Raw genomic sequence first — 25737 nt, 5'->3', positions numbered from 1 at the left:
GTTAAGGAGGCTTCAGCGGCTGGCCCACTCCTGTAAGACCCCACAGAGGCTCCAGCTTTATCGTGTTGAGCTCCCAGCCCTCCCTCCCGCTCTGCCAGACCAGCGTCCAGCCCTCCTTGGTCCACTCTTATGTGATCAGCCACGGGCCAGGCCACACATGTGACAGCTCCGTGGTGGCTGCTGTTTCTCCTGCAGCCACAGTGACGTCTGTATCTGGTTCCTGGGCTGGTGGGCTTGCTGCATGGCCCTGGCGGGGCTGGGTGGGGTGGCACGGGTCTGCTCTGGTTCCTGGGCTGGTGGGCTTGCTGCATGGCCCTGGCGGGGCTGGGTGGGGTGGCACGGGTCTGCATCCTGGCCCAGAGCAGCCAAGGCTGTGACAACACCTGAGAGGCTGGACGAGGGTTCTTGCTTATGTCCCCCAGTGAGCATTTCCCCAACAAACCCAACACAGACTGCCCCAGGGTGAGGGAGCTTGGGCTGTGTGCCCCCCAGGGGCACAAAGGAACAGGTGAGGAGGGAGAGGATGCTTGAGCATGAAGCTTACACATGAGTCCCCACCAGGCCCCTCCCCTGTCCCACTGTGCCGGGGCCTGGGCTTCTCAGGGACCACACAAGGTGAGGAGGGGATGTCAGCCTGGTAGCCATGTCCCCCGTCCACCCCGGCCTTGCGAAAACTGGCTCCTGGCCGTGGCGGGGGCCCATGTGACTGTCCCACATGAGGTGTCCCATGTGAGCTGCAGCAGGGGCTGCAGTCTGACCCGCTGTCTCCAAGGGTCACTGGCTTTAGGGGCCATCGGGGAGGGTGGCCGACCAGCCAGGTCACTGGGAGGAGCAGCACGTAGCCCAGGGAGCGGGTAAATATTTACGGCGGAAGGGTCCGTCTGCTTTGCCAGACATTGTCCGCGCCGTGGTAGGCCTCTCTCCAAGCAAGTGGTTTCATGTCCTGCCAAAGTGGCGTTTTGCAGACTCCCCTGAGATGCGTGTACACAGTCACGTGCACGTGCTCACGCTTCCGGGAAGCGCGGTTGGTTTGAGGGGTCCCGGTCCCCTCGGCGACCAGGAGCTTCCTGGAGCTCCTGAGGGCCAGGAAGAGCAAGCCAGGGGGTGCGGGGGGTGTTGTTTCCCTGTTCTGGAGCTGGCAGCCTAAGCTCCCACACCTCCTGATGCCACAAGGGCCCTGGACCCAACCAGGCCAGGCCCTGGGCAGCAGCCCTGCAGATGGCAGCAGGGCGGGGTGTTGTGCCTGGAGGTCGCTCACGCAGGGTGGGCTTGGGTTGTCCCTTTGCTCTCCTGCTACTCCACTCTGTCGTCTGGGCTGGGGGCTGAAGCGGGGAGTTGGGGTGGCTCCCCAGGCAGGTGGGTGGGGTGTGGCAGATCCTTGCTTGGGTTGTTAAAGCCCACTCTCTGGAGCAACAAACACAGAGGTGTCCAGATGGGATGCAGGAGTTGGGGTGCGGCTGGAAGGAGGAGCACTGCAGGTGGGGGACAGTCTGATGGGCTGAGTAGGACCAGGGCACCCCCACCCCGCCCTCCAGCTTCTGCTCCGGGTTCATGGTTGCAGGGGAGTTCCAGCCTGGGGGAGGTGGACCCTCTCGGACTACTCCCCCAAGCCTGCCCGCTGTGGGGGCTGGCGATACAGGGCAGAGGTTGGGCTGGACTGGCAGAAGGTAGCCCTGAGTGGCTGGGCTTCCGGGGACCTGGAGGCGCAGGTGTCCGGGGGCAGCCTGTGGATCTGGGGTAGGGACAGATGGGAGGCCCTTACCCCTTGGGTGGGGCTTGTCTCTCTCTGATGTGGGCAGCACCTTCCTGTGGCCACTCCCTGTGACAGGCCCCAGGCTGGCTGGATTGGCTGCCTGCTTCCAACTCCTGGAAGCAGGACTATGCCCCTCTCTGCTCAGCCTTTGTGAGGCCATAGCAGTCCCATTGGAGCAGGAACCAGCCTTGGACTCAGGGAACCCTGGCCTCTGGAGCACCCTCCTCCAGGAAGCCCTCCCACCTGTCCCTTCTGACCTCAGTGCCGTGTGCTGAGCACACTCGGGTCCTGCTGCTTCCACAGATGCTTGACCCTCATCAGCCTGTCTCCCCGGCTTAGCCCTTAGTGGGGAAGGGGCCCGTCCCCAGGGACATCCCAGGACCAGCCTGCCACCCGGCTCCTTGGTGCACTGGTGGGCTGGGAGCCTGGGGCACGGCTTGCCAGCGCTGGGCACCTCAGCCCACTTGGTCATTCCAGGGGCCACTCTTGCTCCTGGGCTGGGCCCTGAGTCTAACCCTCAGACCCTTGCAGACTGGCCTCAGGATGAGAGCTGTGTGCTGGACACGATGCCTGTCCCGAGGTTCCTCAGAGCCGGACCACCATGGGGGTGAGAGGGAAGGGGTGGCATGTTGCCCTGCTGCTGGTTCCAGGATGGCTGTGCCCCCCCCCCTCAGTGCCCCTCATTTATATGACACGGCCTCTGGAATGCTGACCTTCCGCCCACCTCTGTGCCCTGACCTGCTCGGCTGTGAACTGGGGACAGTGGGGGAGTTGGCCTGGGACATGAGGTGTGGTGGGAGCCAGAAGCACCAGATAGAAATGCCTGGAGCCTGGTCCTTCGGCAGTAATGCTCCCCTCTCCCTTCTCTTCTAGAACCGTCTACTACACGGGCTACAGGCAGGTGTACTCCACAGAGGCCCAAACGGTGTTCCGGTGCTGCCCAGGGTGGAGCCAACAGCCAGGGAGCCAGGGCTGCCTCTCCCGTGAGTGCCCCCAGCCCCCAGTCCCCCCATGGAGGCTATGTCCTCAGTCAGTCTCCCGGGGGTTTGTCCCGCTGCCACACACGATGGAGCATCTCATGGCTGTGGGGGAGACTTCAGAGCCACTGGCTCAGCCACTCTACTCCCCCGAGACTGCTCACACGAACTGATGGAAGGGGAGGACCAGTGATGCTTCTCTGGCCTGACGCTGCAGGAGCTGCAGAGAGAGTTGGGACTTGCGGAGGCGCAGAGCTGGAGGGCAGGGGCCGTCTGCGTGGCGCCAGGGAGGGGGCCAAGGGTGGCCCCAGGGCCGTGTCTGGGTGTCAGTGGGCTCAGACGCCCCTGAGCTTGGTTTGGGGTTGGTGTTATAAAGTGTGAACCCCTTGCCCACCTGCCCCGTGTGCCCACGCCCACGCCCTGCTCTCTGGGTCCTTCTGCTGCTCTGCCCAGGGCCTGGGCGAGGAACTCCGTCCTGTCCCCCCACCCCACCGTGGGCACCCTGGGCCTCGGTCTCCTCTCTGCCCGACAGAATGTCAATCCTGCCTCCCTCAGAGAAATGGGTCCTGATGGATGCGGGGGGAGGGGCAGCCCCTAGGTGTCTGCACAGGACCACAGGCAGCCTGCAACCCCCAAAGGGACCCCACTGAGGGTCCCAGAGGTGGGGCAGGAATCGGGTTCTGATCCTAGTGGGCGGCTGTGAACCTCTGCTTTGTAAATGGAACGGATGGGGCTGGAGTCCAGCTGCCGGGGGTGTTGGGGGAGGGTTCCTGGTCTGCAGGTGTGGGCACAAGCGAGCCCACCGTTGTAGCTGGCAGGGTGGGAGAAGGCAGCCGTCCTCCTGAGAGGTTGGCCCACAGGTTGGGCAGCCCCTGAAACAGCACTGGGGCGTCCAGACAGGGTGAGGTTGGGCTGCACCGTGGAGGGTGGCAGGTTTGTGGCTCCTCACGGCGTGGGGGTTAACCTCGGGTGGGCCGCTCTGTGACGGGTGGAAACCAGACTTCCCGGGTCATGTCCCTGCCTGTCCTCTGGCCCCTGGGGGGGGATTCCATAAACAGGGGCCACAGATGCGCTCTGTGGACTCCAGCAGGAAAGGGGGAAAGTAGAGGATGTGGTGATGTTTGTCCAGGAGAGGAAATGAGTAATTCTCTGCAGGAAGGGGCGGGGGGAGAGGACCAGACGTGCCTTGGGGGGATGATGCAAGAGCAGGTGGTGCTGGCCAGCGGCCCCTGGAGCGTGGGGAGCATCCAGCTCTGACGGCCCTCCTCTCCGTGGCTGTCTGATCACAATGGTGATCTGTGCGGAAGAGGAAGTGGGCTCTAGGTCTGTGTCCCCTGGGTTTATGGGAAGGGACGTGGGTGCATCACCGCGTGGCCGGCCTGGGGTGAAGACTTCTGGGCAGGGTAGGGGCAGGGGAAGGGGCAGGGAAGGTTTGCACAGCAGTGTCCCACAGTTGTCATCCACTGTGCACTCCTGATCTGGAGCCCAGTGACCCTCAGTGTCACCTGTGTCTTGGAGTGACCATCCCAGGATTGGGTGGGGGGAGTGGGAGGACCCAAGGGCCATCCAGACCCCTGGAGGCCCGCTGCGGAGATGGTCCAGTGCTGGCTGTTCAGAAACGGGGCGTCAGCATTGGGCTGGGTCCACGGCACCAGGAGCTGCTAGTCTCAGCCCCAGCCTGGCGGGCCCGGCCTGTGGTTCGGCCTGTGCCCGCAGCCAGGATGCTCGAGGTGGCCCTGCCCTGGCTGGCTGGGTGGCAAGAGGAAGATGCAGCCACACCACTTGGGGATCAGGGGTTGCTGAACCAGCCCAGGACTAAGGGGCCCACCTTTGGGACTTCTCAGTGCAGGGAGGGGTCTCAGCGGGGACCCTCCCAGGGCAGCCTGGGCTGTGCCTCTGGCTGGGGCCAGGGCTGAGGTGGTAGGGAGGTGGGACGCATCTCGGTGTCTGGGTCAGGCCCTGGAGGTACAGGTTGTCATGTCAGCTGGCAGACACAGGACAGGGCCCCCCACGTGTATCTTGAACTTGAGGCTCTCGCTTTCTTGGTTGACTTTTAAAAATTCATTTTTAGGGTGGGATTTATTTATTTATGTACCTGGCTTGTATCTGTTTGCTTTAATTATCCGGGAAGAGCCCTGTGATCTGACCTCTTGGGACACTCACTTGTCCCCCCGGCGTCTGGGTGGCCAGCATGTGAAGGAGCAGGGAGAGAGCCGGAATCCTGCCCCCAGCACCAGCTCATTGGTACACTCATTCATTTTTTCATACATTCATTCATTCAGTTTATGCTCAGCTGATCTGGAGCACTGAAAGTTCAGGGGGACTAGGTTAGGGTTACGGACAATACATGTCCATGCGGGCCTCAGGTCTGTGGGGGATCTCAGGCCCATGGGGGACTCAGGTCTGTGGCGAGGCCAGCAGCTGCTGGCAGATGCTGAAGTGACCCTGATATGTGAGGATGGGCAGACCAGGCCAGCCAGATGGGCACTGGTGTTGTGTGGAGTGACTGGAGCCAGAGCAGGAGGAGTTTGCCGGGGGAGGAGGAGGAAGGGGGAGAGGTGGGTGGCCAGGGCCTTTCTTAGCTGCCCCACGCTGTAGCTGAGCCCCTGGGGTCCCTCTGCCTGTAGCTGCTCAGGGCTGGTTTCCCAGCTTCATGGGGCCAGAGCCTTCCCCATGTCCTTTGTGCATTTCAGACCCGGGACTCTCATGGGGGGACCTGGGGCAGGTGTACAGTCGAATCAGGCACCCATCTTGGGGTTGGGAGACCCAGGGTCTCTACAGGTGCCACAGCCCCCAGCCCCGGGGAAGCCCTGCCTTGGGGGTCAGGTGAGAGTAGGTGGCTGCCTTCGGTCCCCTCTTGGCCACATGTCAGCAGGCGTCAGGCCTGCAGATGGGGTCAGTGTCGCTTCCGTGGTCCTGTGAGTGGAGGGGCCAGTGATGGGGCAAAGGGCCTTCCCTGCGTGCAGAGGGGCCCCTGGGGTCCACTCCTCCGGCTTTGCCCCCACCCTCCCCCTTTCTCCCCCTCTATCTGCCCCATTCTTTCCCGACCGTCTCCCCAGTCTAGCCTCCTCAGCACCTTTCCTTGTATCCAGTCTAGGCTCTCTCCAGTTCTGGGGCCCTGAGAAGTGGGCAGGTTGTGGCAGGGCCCTGTGATGCTGACTCCCGCTGGCCCTACCCCCTCTACCAGCCACAGATATTACCTGGAAACTCGGCCATGTGTGTGACCAGCTCAGGTCCTCATGGTGTTCATGCCGGAGGACAGCAGGAAGCTTCTAATGTTGGGTGGGATTTCTCCAAGACCCACATGGCAGCAGGTGTGACCTGGAGGTGACTGAAAAGGAAAAGTGCCAGCAGGGGGCTGCCCGATGGCCAGGGCCTTCCCCAATCTGTGGGCCCCAAGCATGTGTGCCGTGGGGGGCAGATGGGCTCTGCTGCTGGGGTGCAGGTCCTCTTGTTTCAGTGGCCTCTGAACTGCACCCCCATCCCAATCAGATGACAGATTTTGCTGGCCCCTCCCCATGTGTCCACTATGGTCACCCTGGGTCCTGGCCACCCTTATTGGGTGCCCAGAAGAGGTGCCTGGCCTGGAGCAGTTCAACCCCTCAGACCCCTGTGTGCAGACCCTGAAATGGAATGGGTGCCGAGAAGACCATGCCAGGAAGACCACCCATGGCTCCGTCTCGAGCTCTCTCCATGTGGGCTGGGCTCAGTCCATCAGAGGCTGGAGGATGGAGAAGCAGGGCCCGAGGAGGGGCCAGAGACTGCACCAGCTCTGTGGGTGCCAGGAGCTCTGGGAAAGGGATACTGTGGTCCAGGAAGCTCTGTGTCAAGCAGTTAAGTGGGTTGTCTTTGCAGGACTTGTCAGAGCCTTTAGTACGGTAGTGTACACTGCAGTTTGCTTACACAGGCTGTGTAGTGTTTTCCGAATGGATTCTTTCTTTAAAAAGGAAGAAAAAAAAAAAAGCCAAAAGTCAAAGTAATACAACAGTGTTCCTAAAGCACGTACTGGGAAGTATGCTAGTGATCCATTCCCCACAAGCATCTGTAGAAGCTGACAGGGTGCCTGGCGCTGCTCTTGGTGTGGGAGGGGCTGCGAGCAGAGGCGGCTTCTGGCCCTGTTCTCCTGGAACTTGCATCCTGTGCAGAGGGAGAGGAAGGAAGAAAGGAAGTTTCCATGCCGGTGAGTGGGGATGCTCCAGAGAAAAATGAGGCGAGAAAGGGCCCACGGATGGGAGGTGCTAACTTAGTGGGCGTCCAGGAGGCCTCTGTGTCCAGGGCGGTGGTGGCCTGTGTGATGTGAGTCTGGGCCTTATTGGTGCCCAGGGAAGAGCCCCACTGCAGAGGGAAGGACAGGTTCGAGGTTGTGGGAACTGGGCAGGGCTGAGCTGTTGTCCCCGCCCCGGGAGCCCAGCCCTGGGTCTGGATCTGTGCCTGTGGCCTCAGCTCCTTCAGCCAGGGCCACAGGGCAAAGCGTGGCTTGGCACCCCTGTGTCCAGCTCTCGAACTGCCAGGCAGGCCTGTCTTCCCTCCGGCCTCCTCAGTGGTCCCTGGCTGGTTGGGGTTGTAGGGAAGGAGCTGCAGGAAGGCGGCCCTGAGTACGTCCGCCCCCCCGAGGTGGGGGCTTCCTCAGCCTCCGGTCTCTGGCCTTCACTTGTCCTTTCCCGCTCTGGCTGCAGCATGGCAGCCGTGCGCCCACCCCACGCCCGGTGGGGGAACTTACAGAGCTGGTGCCCCGGGTCTCCTGTCCCTGGTGTGGACCAAGGTACTGGGGGCAGGGCGTGTTGTCCTGCTGTGTCCCCACCCCCACGCCCCCAGGTCTCTCCAAACCATGCATCACACCCGAACTGGCCCGGCCCTGTGCCCAGCACACATTTACACACACACTCACATTTGGGCCTGCAGCCCACCCAGAGGAGCTCACCACGCAGCCTCACATACACACACGTGTGCACACGTTGTGCCTAGGTTTACTCACACGTGTGTAACCTACTCACATGGGCAATCACATCTGTTCACTCAGGTGTGCGCCCATGCTCATGATCACACGTGTGTGTGCACAGTCACGTGCATGAACTCACACTTCCGTGGGTGCCCAGACACCTACACGCATGCTCTCACGGGGGCATGATGCGGTGGGGAGCACTGGTGATGAGACACAGAGGTGCCCCTGTCTGTCACCAGGGGCCCAGAGTGCTCCGTGCGCCCAGGGGAGCTGGGACCAAGTTCAGCTTCTGGAAGGTTCTGGGTGCACGGCCCCTCCCCACCGACTGCCTTCGGAAAGGTGGGCATGGTGGGGGCAAGGAAGGAGGCTGCCCCCGCCAGGTGTGCTCTGAGGGCTCCTGCAGCCCAGGGTGGGCCTGGAGGGGGCAGTGGGCTTCGCTGTCATCAGGGTGCCTCAGCCTGTGTCCTGTTGACCGGACACAATGTCCCAAAGTCATTGTGGCTAGTTTGTGCCAGGCCTGCCTTCATGCGGGGGCTCTGGGAGCTGGGCCTGACCCTGGGTAGAGGGAGTCTGCCCGCCTGTCTTCTGGGATCCCCCCCTCCCCCGTGTGGAGGGGTGCTGATCTAGGCACAGGACACTGAGGAGCCGGCCTGGAGGGCATGCCCCTTCCTCGGGCACTTGAAGCCTGAGTGCTCAGCACGGAGCTGAGGTGACTCCCTCCCTGCAGCAAGGGTCCTGGTGGGAGAGGTCGGGTGGGGCATGGGATCTGGGCCCCGAGCCCTCGGCCAGCGTTGGGTGGAAGGCTGGCAGGAGCAAGGTCAGAGGGACAAGGCAGGAGGGCTCAGGCCGGCTCTCCCCTGGGCTCCCAGGGAAGTGGCCTCCCTTCCTGAACCACTGCCAACTTGAGGTGGGTGCTGGTTCCCACGCCGGCTCGCCTGCGCACGGGCAGCTCTTAATCAGTGGCTGGGGTGAAGCTGAGGAAACGCTGCCCTGCAGCCTGGGCGATAAGACGGGAGCCACCCTGCCTGCCCGTGACCTTGAGCTGAGCCAGCCCTCCCTGCAGGGTCTCTGGGATGCAGGCGAGCCCTCGCTTGCAGGGCTGGCTTCCAGACCCGCCTTTGGTGACCTCGGCATGTGGGCGGGTGGTTTGGCAGGCCAGACAAAGGTGTCAGTTGGGTCACCCTGTCCTACCTGTGGTCACTCAGGTTTCCACTAGCCCCTCTGGGGGCAGAGGGAAGGAGGCTCAGCCTCAGCCAAGCCTAGGTCCAGGGTGATGGTCCGGGGGCTGAACTTGCAGAAATCAAGCCCTCAGAAAACAGCCAAGTCCCATTTCCAGGGTTAGCCCGTTCTGGGACAGTGAGGCTGGGGCCGCCACGGCCAGTGGAGTTGAAGTCTGGCTGGGCCTGGGTGTCCCTGCCTGTCCCAATGAGAGGAAGGGGCTGGCGTCAGGATGCCACAGACGATGCCTGGATGTGGTGCCCTTCCCTGCAGACTGTGCTCCCCAAATCTGTCCTCCCATTCCCGGACTTGGCCAGGATCCCCCTTGGAACTGGACACCCTAAGGATCCTCCCAGCCTTTGGTGTTAGGAATGTGGGCGAGTCCACCCAGCTTCACCCCAAGGCAAAGGCCTGGTCAATGTCTCTGAGCTGCGGCTCCCCATCGGTAACCTGGTGGGGGTGGTTCATCCTCTCTGTTCAGATGGTGGCCCTGGACCCAAGCTGCTGCGGGGCCGTGTGCATCTTCAGCTCCAGGTGATTGTGCGGGGGCAGCACTCTGACAGTGGGAAGGGCAGGGAGCTTAGCCCACATTTCCAACCAACAGATGGGTATCAGGGCTGGGATTTAAATGTAGGTCTTCAGAGCCCGAGCTGCCTTGCCCTGTGAAGGCATCTGGGCGGGGTGAGGGGGGGCAGCGGGGGTCCAAGGAAGAAGGACAGCGTCCTTCAGCCTTGGAAGACGCGGCTGCCTGACAACTGCAGACCCTGTGGGCACAGTGCTCCCCCACCCCCGGCTCACCTCCACCTGCTCTTGAGTTTCTCACACTTGTGGGCTCTGACAGTTCCTCCAGGGTCCCTGAGGGTCCTATGGGTTCAGCCATGCTGAGAGTGACGAGGGTAGGTCCCCAAGCTGACCCCCTGCTGTCGCCCTGGCACTCAGTAGGTGCTGATAAAATTCATTAGAAAGTATGGGCTTTCCGGGTGGCAGGCGCAATGGTAAAGAATCCACCTGCCAAGCAGCAGATGTGGATTTGATCTCTGGGTTGGGACGATCCCCTGGAGGAGGAAATGGCAACTCACTCCAGTATTCTTGCCTGGAGAGTTCCAGAGACAGAGGAGCCTGGCCGGCTACAATCCATGGGGTCACAAAGAGTTGAACACGACTTAGTGACTTAAATAACCATGTTAAGTATAAGGCAGATTTGGTACTTAACAATCTATAAACCATTTCCAAAGCATCCATCCTTCTTTCATTTAACACCTGTGCATGGCTCCCCTAGTGGCTCAGCAGTAAAGAATCTGCTTGCAATGCAGGAGACCCAGGTTTGATCCCTGGGTCAGGAAGATCCCCTGGAGGGGGACATGGCAACCCACTCCAGTATTCTTGCCTGGAGAACCCCAGGGACAGAGGAGCCTGGTGGGCTACAGGCCACAGGGTCACAAAGAGTTGGACACGACTGAAGTGATTTAGCATGCACACACGCACCCTGCCTGCTAGCATTTGAGCTCAGTGAGAGCAAGAGTCATCAAATTGTTCACTAAGGTATCCCACGTGTCTGTAGTAATAATAGTTTCCTTTGTGTAGTAGATGCTCAGCAAACACTAGTCAAATAGATGAATCTATCTGAGCCACTGATGGGCTTCCCAGGTAATGAATCTGTCTGCCGATGCAGGAGACCTGGGTTTGATCCTGGAGTTGGGAAGATCCCCTGGAGAAGGAAGTGACAACCCACTCCAGTATTCCTGCCTGGAGAATCCCCTAGACAGAGGAGCCTGGTGGGCTACAGTTCATGGGGTCGCAATGAGTCAGACATGAGTGAGCATGTATGAGCCACCACATGGAGCTTTTACATTTTTCTTTTGCACATGTCCCATGGGTCTGTTTTCCTACCTGCCTGCTCTTCACACACATGGCTCCTCTTTCTTATAGAGGAAAGCAAACGTCCTGATACGAAGCCTCGGTCTGTGGCTCCTGAGCTCCATTTCCACAGCTGTGCTGTGAGTGTTGCCTGTGGTCTTCCTCACCTGTGGGGGGTTCCCTTGGGGGGGTGTTGAGTGACAGCGGGAGGAGTGGGGGGCTCCTGGAGATATCCCTTACCACCACCCACCCGGGGGAAGGATGGGGACCCACAGGTGCTCCACCATGCTGCCCTGTCCCTTTGCTCTGGGTGCCCAACGCCACCCCATGCCACCCAGAACCCCCGGTCCCAGGCTTCTCTCTGTGGTAACCCTGTCTTTCCAGCATCCTACGAGCCTGCGGCCACTAGGAGCACCCTTCTCGGTTTGGGTGCTTTGAGCACCTTTGTTGTGAAGCCTTTTCTTTTTTCTGTCTGAGGATGCACTGCCCTAGACATCCCTTCTGGATCCTTAGCGCCTGCCTTCCCCTGAGGGCCTTCCCGCAAATAACTCTCACATCTCACTTGGCCTGACATTTATTTGTCTCTTTCCTCTTCATTCAACAAAGTTTATGGAGCGTCTTCTAAGTGAGGGTGTGTCGGTGGCACCAAGGGAGGCGATGGTGCTGGAGGTGGGCTTGTGCCCTGCTCCCAGGGAGCCCAGGCCTGGGTGGGAGCTTAGCTGTCGCCTTTCTTAAGCGCTGGTACACTGGGAGGTACAGCCTTGCAAACTGCAGGGCGCTGTGGGTGCTGATTTGCCTGGTGGCTTGGGAAGGCTTGGGGCTTCCCTGGTGGCTCAGACATTAAAACATCTGCCTGCAAGGCGGGAGGCCCAGGTTCGATCCCTGGGTCCGGAAGATCCCCTGGAGAAGGAAATGGCAACCTACTCCAGTATTCTTGCCTGGAATATTCCAGGGACAGAGGAGCCTGGTGGGCTGCAGTCCATGGGGTCTCAAAGAGTCAGACACAACTGAGCGACTTCACTTTCTTTTCTTTCTTTCTTTGGGAAGGCTCCCTGCGGAAGGGACCTGTTGTCCAGACACACAGCTCTCGGGGTCTGACGGGTGGCTGGGGGGCTCTGTGCCAGGTCGATGGGAAAGCCACAGAAGGGTTTTCAGCCAGGGGCCTGTGATCTGATTGTTGCCATGAAGGAACATGATGGCTGCGCCATTGAGAAAGGACAGGGGTGAGTGGGACCAGCTGAGAGGACTCCAAGGGGATACTAGAGGTGGCTTCTTCCAGCCTGACCACAGAGACAAGTGTGGACTCCAGGTGTATCGGAGGTGGAGCTGATGGGCTGGCTTTGGATTGGACCCGGGGCGAGAGTGAGGCCAGCTTCCTGTTTCTGGCCTGAGCCCTTGGTGGCTGTGATGCTGTGTACCAGGTCAGGGGAGGGGTGTAGGAGAAGGGAGTGGGATGCTGTCTCCCCCTGAGCTCTGGAACTGACCATGGAGGGGGGCACAGGCAGGGTGCTGTCCACAGGGGCCCCCAGGCTGGGCATGGACCTGGCAGAACCTGCAGAGGCTCCTGGGGGTGGGCAGAGTCCCGGAGTGAGCTCCAACCTGGATACTTGGTTCCCCCACGATTGGAGGGGTGGCCCATCGTGGTGGTTTGAGGCTGAAAGTCTTCAGGACGGTGAAAACTTCTTTAAGATGTGAAAAGTAAACACAGCTGGCTTCCCTTCCTCCACAGAGTCGCCCAAGTCCACAGGTTTGGGGCCCTCAGCAGTGGGAACTCTGGTGCCACATGGCCTGGGTTGGCCCCGTGCCCAGACTTACCTGTGCAGGTTCCAGGGTCACCACGTGGTTCCCCCTGCTCCCCTGTGGCACTGCCTTGTCCCCCAGCCCCCAACTCAGATTCCTTTCAGAAATCTCAGGGAGTTTGCCAGGTGTGAGTAGAGCCAGCTGGGACCCCGTCAGGGTGGCTCGAAAGGAGGGATCCCTCCAGGGCTGGGACAGAGGCCCAGATATGAAACAGAGGAGGAAGAATAGGCTCCCTGAAAAGACCTGTGTCTCCCTCGGCCAGTCCTCCTGACTCTAAGTCAGAAAGCCCTGGGCTCATCTGTCCTGGGATGGTCCCTCGTGGACTAGTCCCTCCTCAGCAGCTGCGTGACCTGGGACCACGTGCTGCATGTCTCTGAGCCCCAGTCTCCTCATCAAGGGCAGTGCCTGGTCCAGGGGGATGCTCAGACTCATGTACCCGGCCAGCGTCCCTACCCTCGGGGTCTCCTGCCCTCCAGCTTCTCTGCCTGCTGGACCCATGGGTCACGCTGGGCTCTGGGGTGCCTGGGGAGTGTCCAGGCCACTGTTCAGAGTGTCCACTCACCCAGCAAGCACCCCAATGTCTTTGGACTCAGGGCCTGGCTGTTGGGGTTGTGGGGATGGGAGCAGAGCCCACCTGCCCTGGCCTTGCCCTCTCCTGTGTGGATGTGGGCCGGGGGTGGCTGCAGAGACAAGAAAACTCATGCTGAAGCCCCTGGAAGCACCCGGTCCAGCATGGGGCGGGGTCCTTTCTGTGATGGGGCTGGGACTGGACCTGCCCTTCCATCCAGGGCCCCTGCCTCTTGGGCCAGCCGCTGCCTCCTCCATGCAGTGGCCTGGCACCGGAGGGGGCGGCTCAGTAACCCTAGGCCACCCCCAGGCAGTGGGTTTAGGTGTAAACACAGCTGCCCCCAGGGTGACCGGTTGGGTCCAGCTGGGGCTTGGGTGTGGGGAGAGGGTCTGGGAGCAGGGAGTCTCCTCTGGAGAAGGCAGGGGAGGCCGGCTGCTCTCAGCCCTGACCTTTTGTCTGGACCCTCTCTTCTTGCTCTCCCAAGGCCTGGGCCAGCATTGCCCCTCCTCCGGGGTGGGACCAGTCTGGGCATTTCCACCAATGAGATTTTGCAGGGAGGGGGCCTCAGCCAATCTCTCAGCCTCCTTCAACTGTGGGCTGCTCCCTCTGAGCCCCTCACTACCCACCCTCCTCCCACAACCCCCTCCCCCTTGGCCTCCCCCAGAAAGTGCCCTGGAACTCCATGTCCCACTGAAGTGAGTGGGGTTATTTTTGCTTCACCCAGAGGGGCTTCACTGAACCCAGACCTGGTGGGGATGGCTCAAGCCCTGGTGGAGGGGGAGCGGTGTGTGACCCAGGACAGCAGAGCGGGGCCAGTGACCTGCCTGGCTGTGGGACCCTTCCCCGGGGCCCCCACATGGTTCCAGGGCTGGAGTGGGAGTGTGGGGATCTGTCCTGTCTGTCCAGAGTCTGGGTCCTGTCCAGGCCTGAGGCCTCACCTTGTGGGGAGACTTAGGGACCTTGTGTCCTGGCAGTGGCCTGGGGGTGCCTCCACGCCCCTGCCCCTCCTCACACGCCTTCTCCCTCCCTCCACAGCCGTGTGCAGCTCCGGCCTCTGCTTTAACGGCGGCCACTGCGTGTCCGGCTCAGCCCAGCCGTGCCGCTGTCCCTCTGGCTTCCAGGGTCCTCGCTGTCAGCATGGTGAGTGGTGCGCCCTCCAGGTACTCCATGCCGGGGAGTCTCTGATGGTTGGGGGTGGGGGTCTCCGGTGCCCTGACCCCACTCCCTGCAGTCCCCTGAGGGTGTTGGAAGGAGGGGCAATGCTGCAACCCCCTTTCTCATGGATGCCTCTGCACCATCATCAGAGTCCACCACATCCAATAACGCCCTCTGTGGATGGGGACAGTGGGCATGGAGACAAACAGGCATGAACCAGGTCCCTGGGTCAGCTGGGAAGCGGCTCGTCCCAGGGGCCCCTGAGCTGTACCCTTACCTGCCAGGGGCTCTCGTGTCCTTCGTGTCAGAAGTTGGGGGACATGGGGCCCTACCCTCACGCCTGCAGACTGGATCCTGACCTGCTGACGATCCATCCCCCGGCAGTGTCCTGTGGGGACACTGTGGGTGTGGATGAGCTTAAAAGCAGGTGCTGGGCGAGGGGCAAGGGCAATAGAAACTTTATAAAGAAATACAGATAAGTACATGAAAAGTCGTCCAAAGAACCTGCAGACCTCCTCCTAATTTCTTGGCGTGAATCTCCCTGGTGGTCTTCTGCTTTGTTTGAGTTACTTACCCGACCGTGTAGCTCGCGGGTCCTGCTGGAACAGGGCATGGAGCTGCGGCCGCCGTCGAAACACTTGAGATGATTTCTGCTGCTTTGAACTTGCTTCTGCTGAGCAGCTGGGGGCCTCTTCCCCATAGACGCTGGGGCGTACATCCTGTGCGTGCTTTAAGGCTCTGGATGCCAGTAGGCAACCGGAGGGAAACCAGGAAATCGTGGGGGACTGGGGCCCCCCTTTGTAGGGGGACCCCCGTGCTCTTGCTGTTCCCTGTGCATTCACATGCGTGTGCCCCCAAAGCGGGGCTGAAAGCAGGGGTCCTGGGGAGGTGCTGGTCGGTTCTGAGCCTGGCACTGGTGCCCGGGGTGCTGGCATCATTGGAAAGAGTCGGCAGGCTCTGACTGCTCATTGAATGCCCTCTGTGAGGCGGAAGGTCCTGCTTCCTGGGCTCTGGGTGCTGGAGTGCTGCTGTCCGGCCATGGTGTGAGGACCACTGTCTCCCTTCCAGGCGCTGGGGTCCCAGCTGCGTACCCTGGACCATCAGGGCTCCAAGCCTCAGTCAGGCCTCCACGTGGATTTAGAGCCTAAGCACCTCTGTGGGCTGGACAGAGGTGACTCCACCCCACACCAGTGCAGGCTGGGGTCCAGGCTGGGGTGCAGGGGCCTAGCTGCCATGCGTCACCTCTTCTCAGGGTCTTTCTGATAGCCGCGGGTGGGTATGAAGATGCTGGGTTGTGTGCTCAGGGCGAGAGGGACATCCGGCCTCGAGCTGCTGTGGGGTGGTCCCTGGGACCGGGCTGTGCCTTGACAGTCAGCAGCCCCGCGGTCCCTGCTGCCCAGGGAGGGCGGTGAGGAGGTAACTGTGCATTGTGGCCTGTCCTTGGCCTCGTCCTCAGGAAGCAGCCAGGACCCCTGCCCCCTGCCCTCGGGCCAGGCTTTCTCTAGGCCCCTCCCCTTCCGCCATGCTTTCTGGGGCCACTAGTCCTCCCACCACTCCTGCCCTGACGCTCTTTCCGACGCCCAGCCCTAAACATCACTGACAGGTGCTCCTTTTGTCCTGAGCAGCACCGCCTTCCTGTGAGACCTGACACTCGGCCTCCTGGGTACCAGAGGGTGCATGGCTTGCAGGGGTGAGGTGGGTGTGGGGCTCGTCATCCAGCAGGTGCTCTGCAGCCAGCCGGGGGCCCCCTAGGGCAGTACCAGCTGCTGGACTCGGAGACCCACACTCAGTGCTCCTGGTGGGGAGGGGCCCGTGATCACAGGCTCACACACTCCCTGGTCTCTTGGAGTCTGGGCTCCAGGCTTGGCTTTGCCTCCAGAGCAGCCGTGCTCCTGTGGTCACTTACGGGTGGCCTCTCGGGGTGGGGGCACCTTCCTTTCCCTTCCCACACTCTGCCTGCGTCACTCCCTTGAGCCCTAGCCTCGTCTGCTTCGTGGAAGAGGAATCTGGTGTTAGGGAGGTCTGGCTGCTGCTGGCCGCTCAGCAGAGCTGGGGCTGGGGCCTGGTCCAGCCCAGTGAGCACCTTGAACCTTCCAGCCATGCCATCTCTGGTCACGGTGCTGGCCCTTGGTGGGGGCAGAGCCTTGTTGACATCTGATTGGGAGGAGAGGGCCGGATCCCCAGGTCCCCTCCCTGCTCACCTCCCAGGCTGGAGCGTCTGCATGGGGAGAGGTGAGGGGGCTGGCCTGTGACAGCCCGTGGCCCTCCAGGGTCGGGGGCCTTCCTGGGAGAATGGCCAGTTGTAGTAACAAAGCTGTAGGGTGGCCCCTAGGCCTCCTCTTAGGATACCATCTCCTGGAAGAAATGTCTGGTGTGCAGAGCAGGGATGAGGTCTGGTGTGCAGACCTGGTGTTCAGGGTTTGGTGTACAGGGCTGAGTGTGCAGGGCTGGGTGGGCAGAGCTGGTGTGCAGGACTGGGTTGGCTGTACAGAGCTGGTGTGCAGGGTTGGTGTGCAGAGCTGTGTGTGCAAAACTGGGTTGGGTATACAGGGCTGGTGTGCAGACCTGGTGCAGGGTGGGTGTGCAGAGCTGGGTGTGTAGGACTGGGCTGGGTGTACAGGGCTGGAGTGCAGGGCTGGGTGGGCAGAGCTGGTGTGCAGGGTGGGTGTGCAGAGCTGGGTGTGCAGGACTGAGTTGGGTGTACAGGGCTGGTGTGCAGACCTGGTGCAAGGTGGGTGTGCAGATCTGGGTGTGCAGGACTGGGCCGGGTGTGCAGGATTGGTGTGCAGGGCTTTTGAGCAGGGTTGGTGTGCAGGGCTGGTGTGTGCAGACCTGCTGTGAGGCCTGTGCCCCTGCAGGGCCGCTCCGTCCCCTTCCGGTCCATCCATGCTGGGTTTGGAGCCGGCAGACCTGAGACCTGGCACTGTTGGGCATGCTACTCACCGCCCCCCAAATATAATTGATTCCAGTTTCAAAAATAAAAGCCATATTTTTTTCTGGTTTCCCAAATACTTTCATTTGAACAAAAGAGTAGGGGAGGGAGAAAGGAACTCTGCTGATGGTGGGGAGGAGGGGGAGAGGAAGAGCCCTTCCCCCGCCTGGTACCCCTCCCCTCACCTTGGGCCTGCCTGCTCACCTCTGCCTGCCGCCCCCTCCCTTCCCTGGAAGACTTTCTGCAGGAGCCTCAGGAGCACAAAGGGAGCCTGTGCTGGCGGGGCCTGGAGCTGGGGGTGGAGGCTGGGGCAGCACAGGCCCCTGATGCAGTCTGGCCAAGGGCGGCTGTCTGTCCAGGCTGGGCATTTCGTCATCCTGATGTGCCTGTGGGCCTCAGGGTAACGCGCCAGCCTCCAGCTCCCCTCTCTGTTTGGTGGGGATGGAACAGGGGGGTGTTTGTGCAGGTCCCAGGCATCAGTGCAGGGGAGGGGCAGAGTGCCCTGGCAGGGTGGTGGTGACCTTTTCTCCCAGAAGTCTGGCCATTGAGGGACCTAAGGGATGATGGGGGTGGGGATAGGATGGTGATGGTCCCTTGTCCTGGGGTCCCTGCACACCGGATGCCTGAGCTTCTGTGGGCGAGTGGTGCCCATGTGGCCTCTCCTTTGGGATAGCCTGAGGTCAGGACACCCCCCAGGACCACTGGCTTCCTTGCCCTGAGGACCGGCACCTTCAGGTACCCCGACCCTAAGTGGGCTCCAATGATCCTATTATAGCATCTGTTCCATCAGGCAGACTAGGAACAGTTTCCACCCTCTGAAAATACAGCTTTGTCCTCCCTCTGCACCCAGAGTACAGCTGGGTGCGGCTTGGAGTGAGTGATGGCAAAGGCCCCTCCCGCCCATCCCCCAGATCTGCTGGGGACGATCTTGTCATAGCCAACTGGCCTTGACTCTTTCAGGAAAAACAGGCAAACAGACCACACTTTGGAACGTTGCTCGGTCACTAAGTTGTGTCCGACTCTTTGCGACCCCCTGGACTGTAGCAGGCCAGATTCCTCTGTCCTTCACTATCTCCTAGAGCTTGCTCAAATTCATGTTCATTAAGTCAGCGATGGCATCCAACCATCTCGTCCTCTTTCATCCCCTTCTCCTCCTGCCTTCAATCTTTCCCAGCATCAGGGTCTTTTCCAACGAGTCAGCTCTTCGAATCAGGTGGCTAAAATATTGGAGTTTCAGCTTCAGCATCAGTCCTTCCAATGAATATTCAGGGCTGATTTCCTTTAGGATGGACTGGCTTCATCTCCTTGTTGTCCAAGGGACTCTAAAGAGTCTTCAGATTTGAATGCATCAATTCTTCTACTCTTGACCTTCTTTATGGTCCAGGTCTCACATCTGTACATGACTACAGGAGAAACCATAGCTTTGACTAGACGGAGCTTTGTCTGCAAAGTGATGTCTCTGCTTTTTAATACACTGTCTAGGTTTGTCTTAATTTATCTTTATCTAGTATCATAAATTGGAGAAGGCAATGGCACCCCACTCCAGTACTCTTGCCTAGAGAATCCCATGGATGGAGGAGCATGGGGTCGCTAAGAGTCGGACATGACTGAGCGACTTCCCTTTCATTTTCATGCATTGGAGAAGGAAATGGCAACCCAGTCCAGTGTTCTTGCCTGGAGAATCCCAGGGACAGGGGAGCCTGGTGGGCTTCCATCTATGAGGTCGCGCAGAGTCAGACACAACTGAAGCGACTTAGCAGCAGCAGCAGTATCATAAATGGAGAAGGCAATGGCACCCCACTTCAGTACTCTTGCCTGGAAAATCCCATGGATGGAGGAGCCTGGTGGGCTGCAGTCCATGGGGTTGCTAAGAGTCGGACACGAATGAGCGACTTCACTTTCATTTTTCACTTTCATGCATTGGAGAAGGAAATGGCAACCCACTCCAGTGTTCTTGCCTGCAGAATCCCAGGGACGGGGGAGCCTGGTAGGTCTATGGGGTCGCACAGAGTCGGACACGACTGAAGCAACTTAGCAGCAGCAGCAGCAGCAGCAGCAGCAGCAGTATCATAAATAGCCGCTGGTCATTTCTTGTGACCTGGTCTCTACTGACCTCAGAGAAGGAGAGCGGACTCTGAGGTCCAAGACCTGGGTAACCTCTAGGTACTTCTTAGTTCAAGAAGCTTAGGCCCTGGTCCCTCTGGGCCTCCGTTTCCTCACCTGTCAAATGGTCAGATTGGGTCTGTCTCTCAGGCAGCTCTAGGACTTGCTCCTGGGTCCACGGAGCTCTCAGGGCACCAGTGCTAACGTGCAGCAGGATGAGTGGTCTGGAGGGCTTCCTGAAGGAGGTGGGCCTGTGGGTTAGGCTTGGAGGTGCAGGTGGAGCTGGGTGGCCTTTCCAGGTGGGAGCAAGGCAGGGGCAGAGGAGCAGGGTGGAGGGAGGTAGTCGGTTTGGCCCGGAGGAACTGGTGGGGACAGACGGCGGAGAAGGTTCAGCCTGGAATCAGAGACTTAGGGTTCCCCTCTGAGCTGTCTGGAATAACCTGGAACCTGGGGAGGGGCAGCCCTGGGGACCTAGGCTGGCCTGCCCCTCCCCCCACCCCCTCTCTGCAGGGAGAGGTGTCCGTGGTCCTGCCTGGAGCCTCAGGCCCAGGCCTCCTCCTTTGAAGGAAGGAGCCCGATCCCCACAGGAGCAGGGAGTGGGCGGGTGGGGTCCTAGGAGTGGCCCTAAGTGGCTTTGGGTTCTTGAGGGGGAGGCCCTGGTCTCTGCCAGGAGGCCTTGGGAGCAGGCGGCTCCCCCTGAGGGCATGGGGGTGAGAGGCAGGCCCACGGGTCTTGAGCGCCTGGCCTTGGCTCAAGGATGACTTTGTTTCTAAACTGGGATAATTGATGAATGGAGAGGAAGCCGCCCCCGGGCTGCCTTCAGTGGTGCCCACTGTATCCGAGGGTGGGAGACTGACCCCTGGCTCGAGGTCCAGACACCGCCAAGGGCTGCTCTTGGCCACTGGCCGGGACCAGGCCTGGGACCTGGCTCTCCTCTGCCTGACGGGTGTGCAGAGCTGCCACCTCCCCCAGGCCCCTGGCCCTGCTCTGCCCTCCCCTTGCCCCCACCGTGGTGGGCACTGTGGCCTTTGGCTTTCACACACGCCCGATTTAGCTACACTGAACCCCTCCTTTGAGGACAGTTCCCGAAATCTCCAGGGAGATTTTTCCACTCCCTGCGGGAGCTGGCGCTGGGCGTCTGCTGGTGGCCGTTGGGATGAATGGAGGGGTGGGTGGCTGTGGCCGTGCCCTCTGGCCCTGCTGGCCTGACCATCAGCTGGGACAGGTGTGGCTGCTGCCCTGTACTCGGGGGTCCGTGTCTCTGCAGGGCAGCGGGTCTACAGACCGCCTGCTCCAGGACAGTCTGGGGACCCCCACAGGCAGACTCCCAACTCCTTTCAAAGCGTCTGACTCTGGGAAGGGGCTTCGTGTTCGCTCCGCGAATCCTTTAATTACCAGGTTCATCCCCTGCCCGTCCCCAACTACCCACAAAGGCGCCTCTGTCTTTCCGATGACTGTTCTCCAGGCCTGCTCTGCACACAGTGGGGCTGTGGGCCTCTCCCAGGGCTGGCCTCTGAGACGCGGTGGTCTTCTAATGACGTAATTACAGCAGGATCCACCAAGAGGCAGGTCTTCTGGGGCCCCGGGGGCCTGTGAGCTCGCCCCTACTCGCCCCATGCCTTCCCCCTGGGTGTTTGGTAAGTGGATGGCACAAGTGCCCCTGCCCACGCAGGACCTACCATCTGGGCAGGATGGAGGCTGGGTCTGCAGAGAAAGACAAGGCCTCCCAGCCTTGCTTGCCCAGGGCTGCCCCAGGCTGGAGCCCCGCCCATCCTCCTGGGTGGGCTCCTGAAAGGACCGTGGGAACCTGCCCTCTGGCTTTCCCTGGCCTCGGCCACAGAGCTTGTCCGTGCCCCTGGGAACTGTCCCAGACCCTCCCAGTGAAATGCCTTCTGGGCTGCAGGGGCCTTCCTGGGCGTTCCCTGGTGGGCTGGGGGCTTGTCCCATTTTACAGATGAGACCACTGAGCCCTGGCAGTTCCTGAGTTGCCAGGGTCAGTGATATGCTCAGGGTGGGCAGACAGTTTCTCAGTCCTAGCAGGGCAGGGTGGGCTGTGGGTGGAGGTCCTGCTGGGGTGAGGGAGCCTGGGGAGTTTGTGGGGCATCTGTGCAGCCTGCGTGCCCATTGTGGGTCCCCTGACTGCTGCTGCCTTGGGACTGACAATAATTGGGGTGCAGGAGCCCTGGGTGTGTTGGGGCTGAGGGGCCATGCCCGGGCTTCTGGCTGACCTTTTCTGGTAGTCTGCTGGGCTGGTAAAGCCAGGCAGCTGCCCACTTGCCAAGGGGCTGCGGTGCCCAATTTTCTAGCCACTGGCTGGCTGCGGTGGGTGGCTTGGCACTTTCTATTCTGGACACAGGAATGGCTTGGCCATGCCGTGTGGGCAGGGGTGGGGGCCCAGAGACCCCTCTCTGCTCAGACGCCGCTTGCTGGTCCTCCTGCACCCACACTGGCTCAGGCTTTCTCTGCAAGGGAGGGGAGCAGAGGAGCCCAGCTGAGGAGCAGGAGCTCGGTTAGACCAGGGCCTGCCCCCACCTCCCCCGCTGAGGCCTCATGGCCCTGTGTGCTGGGCTGGGTGGGGACGCCCATGCCAGGAGGGGCTGAAGGCTGGGCATCAGGGGCAGCGTGCATCGGTGGTGGGGCACAGGGGCAGTGGAGAGGGCTGGAGGGGCCCCAGGAGGGGAGTGTGGTGTATGGGGGTCCCTTTGCTTGGGGGCTCTTGGCCTGGGCACTAGGGAGAGGCTCTCACAGGCAGGCCATGGGTCACTGCTCTCCGAGAATCGTGTGTGGAAGGGAACTCATGCATGAAGCCTGAGCCCACCTTCCAGCCCCGTGTGGACACACCATCCTGCTCTGGCTGAAGGGGCGCCTTCCGAGGACCCCCTGGGGTATCCAGGACCATGGTCCATGCCCCCTACTGTGTCAGGCCCCCTTCTCATTACCCCAGAAGCCTTCTCCTCCCCCCACAGTGGGAGCTTCTGTGGTTGGCACTCACTGCTCACCCTGGAGCCCTGGCACCTTAAATAAGTCAATAAAATGTAGCAGCTGCAGAGCAGAGCTGTCAGTCTCAATTCCTGGAGAATTCCTGTCTGGGGCCATCCGGTGCTCAGGAGCCTGTTTTGGGGCTGGTGCTGCCTCCCCCAGCAGTTGGACCCCTCGGCTCGGGTGACCACGCCCCTGTCCCCCAGTCCGACGGTGCCCTGAGATTTCGTGCAGGGGGCTCTGAGGCAGCGGGCCCTGGAGAGCCGAGAGCTCCCGATGCTTGCTGGGCTCCTGGACGGACGTCTCATCCCTGTGTCCACTCTTCCTGCGGTGCCCGCCTGCCGAGCGCTGGCCGCCAGGGTTGTAGTTGTTGTCGTTCAGTTGCTAATTTGTGTCTGACTCTTTGTGACCCCATGGACTGCAGCACACCAGGCTCCCCTGTCCTTCACTGTCTCCCTGAGTTTGCTCAAATTCATGTCCATTGAGTCCTGTGGTGCAAAGTCCAGGAAAGACCCCGACTGCCCACTTCCAGGATTCCTGGGGCCGTGCCTGCCTCCGTGTCCTGGCAGGATAATTAATGAGGGGTCTGTGAGCGCAGGAGCTGGCATCCTGGAATCTGGCTCGGGTTCTGGCGGCCCCCCACATTCCAGAGCAGGGCCTGGCCTCTGAGCCCTGGTCGGACTGAGGCCTGGGCAGCATTGCACGGAGCCTGGCCAGCTGATTACGGGCAGTAACCGCAGGAGGAGGAGGTGGCGGCCAAGGGCGCTGACAGCCTGCTAGACTGGTCTCCAGCCGAGGCTGGTGCGGAGGAGCTGCTGTCCAGGTCGATCTCCCAGCCAACATCTGCTGTGCTGGGAACCAGGAGCGGCGGAGGGAGGCGTCACCCACCATTCAGGGTCAGGGCGAGGTTAGCCATCCGCGGAGGCTAGCCCGCCCTGGAATCAGGGGTCTCCGCACCGAGGAGGTCTCACCCCCACCGAGCCCCAGGCTGCTGCCTGTCCTGCTGCTGTTGAGGTCCCACAGGACCACGAGGCCAGAAGTGGGCACCAGCCGTTCCTGGAGCAGGATGTGGGACAGGTGGCCCACACGCCCATGCACAGCTGTGATTGCCCCAACCCTGACTGGGGACCCTCCCCCCTCCCCAGGAAACCACAGTGCATGATGGCGTGTGCAGACCACAGTATGTGAACCTGGAGGTGAGGAGACCCGGACAGTTCGGTCCCACACGTCATTTCGGAATGCTCTCAGACAGCATGAACTGGGCTTGCCAATATCCTGGCTGTGCCTTTGTCATCCGTGGGCTCCTGTCCAAAGGGCTGGCAGTGCCCTTCCTGCTCAGGGAAAGGGAGGGCGTGTTGGCAGCACACTCGGCCAGGACCACCGGACCGTTCACCGGGAAAAGCTGAGCTCCTCTCCGGCCAGCGCATCCATGCGCGTCCCCGACAGCGGCCATCCCACACAAAGGGTGCGGCCACACGGCCCCTGGACGTTTGCGCTCCAGCTGCGTCCGGGGAGGAGGGTGGGGCAGACGGCATTGTCAGTGCTGGCAGGGCCTCAGGGGCCCGCCTGTGTCCCATGGGACTCTCGAATCCCCTGGGCCTTTCTGCCATTCCTGGGGACTGGCTCCAGTGCCTGGACTTTGGGTCTGCCCGCCTGGAGGTCAGGACAGCAGGTCTGGGAGCTCAGGCCTCCCTCGGGGCTCCCTCTGGGTGTCACTGGTTACTGCGTTTGTTGAGGGGCCGTAGGGGAGGTTCAGCATCAGAACCCCAGCTCCCAGTCCCAGCTGTCTGCTCCCCCCGGCACTCCCACGTGGCCCCTTCTTCCTGGTCCTTCCCGTGGGGCATGCTCACCCCCCGAGGACGGTGAGGACGACCTCACCTTACAGCCTTAGTGCCTGCTCCCACACCTCTGGATCAGCCCCTCCCTTGGGCCGTCCTCCAGGCTGAGGGCAGGCAGGCTGGACACGAGGGCAGGCCAGCTCTGGGCTGGATTCAGGACTGACCTCCACCTCGCAGGGTGATTGAGCTGCTCTCCCTGTGGCTGGGCCTCTCTGGGTGCCCCCCGGGAGCTGAGGGACCACGGGCGGGTGGAGGTGCCTGTGGAAGAAGTGGCACCGATGAGGCTGCCGGTGCCCAGTGCAGGCCTCCAGCCCGTACCAGGGCCTTCCTCCTGCACCCCAGCTGGGAGGGTGGCTGGGCATTCAGGGCTCACCCTGCCTGACCCCAGGGTGGGGGAACTGTGTGCATGGTCGTCACCCTCTAGACACCATGAGAGCTCCAGGACTGGGTGCCCAGGTGCATGTAGCTCCGTGGGTGCTCACACTTTCTCAGCTAAACTCCAACCCGGGGAGGGAGGTTCAGGATGGGGAACACATGTACACCCGTGGTGGATGCATGTTGATGTATGGCAAAACCAATACAATATTGTAAAGTAAATAATAATAATAATAATTAAAAAAATAAACTCCAACCCGACTAGCTCCCTACCCCAGCCAGAGCTGGTCTGCCCTCGTGTCCCACTCTGCTAGTAGGGTTTCCAAGGGCCCACCCTCCTGCCCCGTCTTGCCTCTAAGAGACTTGGCTCAGGCTGAGCCGGGCGGCCTGCTTGTTGCCTGGCTGAGCTGCAGAGGGGGCAGGTGTGGATGCAGCAGGGTTGCAGACTGTGCTGGCTGCTCTGCTCACAGCCCCCCGGCCCTCCTGCCTCCAGGAGCACATACCATGTTGGCTGAGCGTCTGGGTTCCCACGGGAGAGGGAAGGTGTCGGGGCTTCTGGCTCTTTCTGTAGCTCATGGTGGGGACGCCCCACCCCAACTCACCAGCCCCAGGATGTACTTATTGGATTCACAGACACAGAGCCGTCAGGAAGAGCCCCGAGTGCCTGGGCCTTCAGGTTGGAGGACCTGAACTTGGGCCCCAGTCTGTCACATCCCAGTCTTCCTGGTGGGCTGTGGGACGGTGTGTCTGGCTCAGGCAGCCAGCAGGGTACAGAGCCTGAGTGGTGGGGTGAGTGGTCTTCACTGTGTCTCTCTGTCCCCATGGGTGCGATGACGTCTCTAGGGACTAGGAGGGCCATCCTGGGAGGCCTGGGAAATGCTGGCCATCATGTGGTTAAGCACCTGCTGTGACACCTGGAAAGCAGGGGGGCTCATTCCTACACAATGTGGCCAGATGGGGAGCCTCTGGGCTCTGGCTTGGAGGGTCCTGGGTGGTGTGTCCTGTGACCTGGGAGCCTGGGACTGCTGGAGTGCCTGGAGGCTGGCCCTCCCTTGGCCCCAGAGGTCACAGACACGCCCGCTCCCCTGGCCCCAGAGGTCACAGACTTGCCTGCTCCCCTGTTGCCCAGGCCCTGGAGGTCACAGACACATGTGCTCCTGGTGAGGGTGGACAAAGGCAGGCGGATGGCATTGGGGTGGGGGCCGAATGTCCTCAGGAGTGGCATGGGTGCCCACTGCTC

The 25737-nt window shown here is 61.2% G+C and overlaps 1 protein-coding gene across 6 annotated transcripts in view; it reads left to right on the top strand.

The window, feature by feature from the left end:
- The window catches only part of MEGF6 (multiple EGF like domains 6), a 102546-nt gene that overhangs the window by 5993 nt on the left and 70816 nt on the right, over positions 1-25737 (top strand). For all 6 annotated transcript variants that reach the window (XM_086342565.1, XM_086342563.1, XM_086342564.1 and 3 more), the window contains exons 3-4: positions 2627-2736; positions 14151-14255. In XM_086342565.1, the coding sequence (XP_086198691.1) occupies positions 2627-2736; positions 14151-14255 (215 nt within the window). The remainder of the gene's footprint in view (positions 1-2626; positions 2737-14150; positions 14256-25737) is intronic.

This window comes from Bos grunniens, chromosome 16 (genome assembly GCF_055505025.1).
Source record: "Bos grunniens cultivar Pamir isolate PY7600 chromosome 16, Bosgru_T2T1.0, whole genome shotgun sequence".
NCBI lineage: Eukaryota > Metazoa > Chordata > Mammalia > Artiodactyla > Bovidae > Bos > Bos grunniens.
This window is presented reverse-complemented; position numbering and strand designations above follow the sequence as displayed.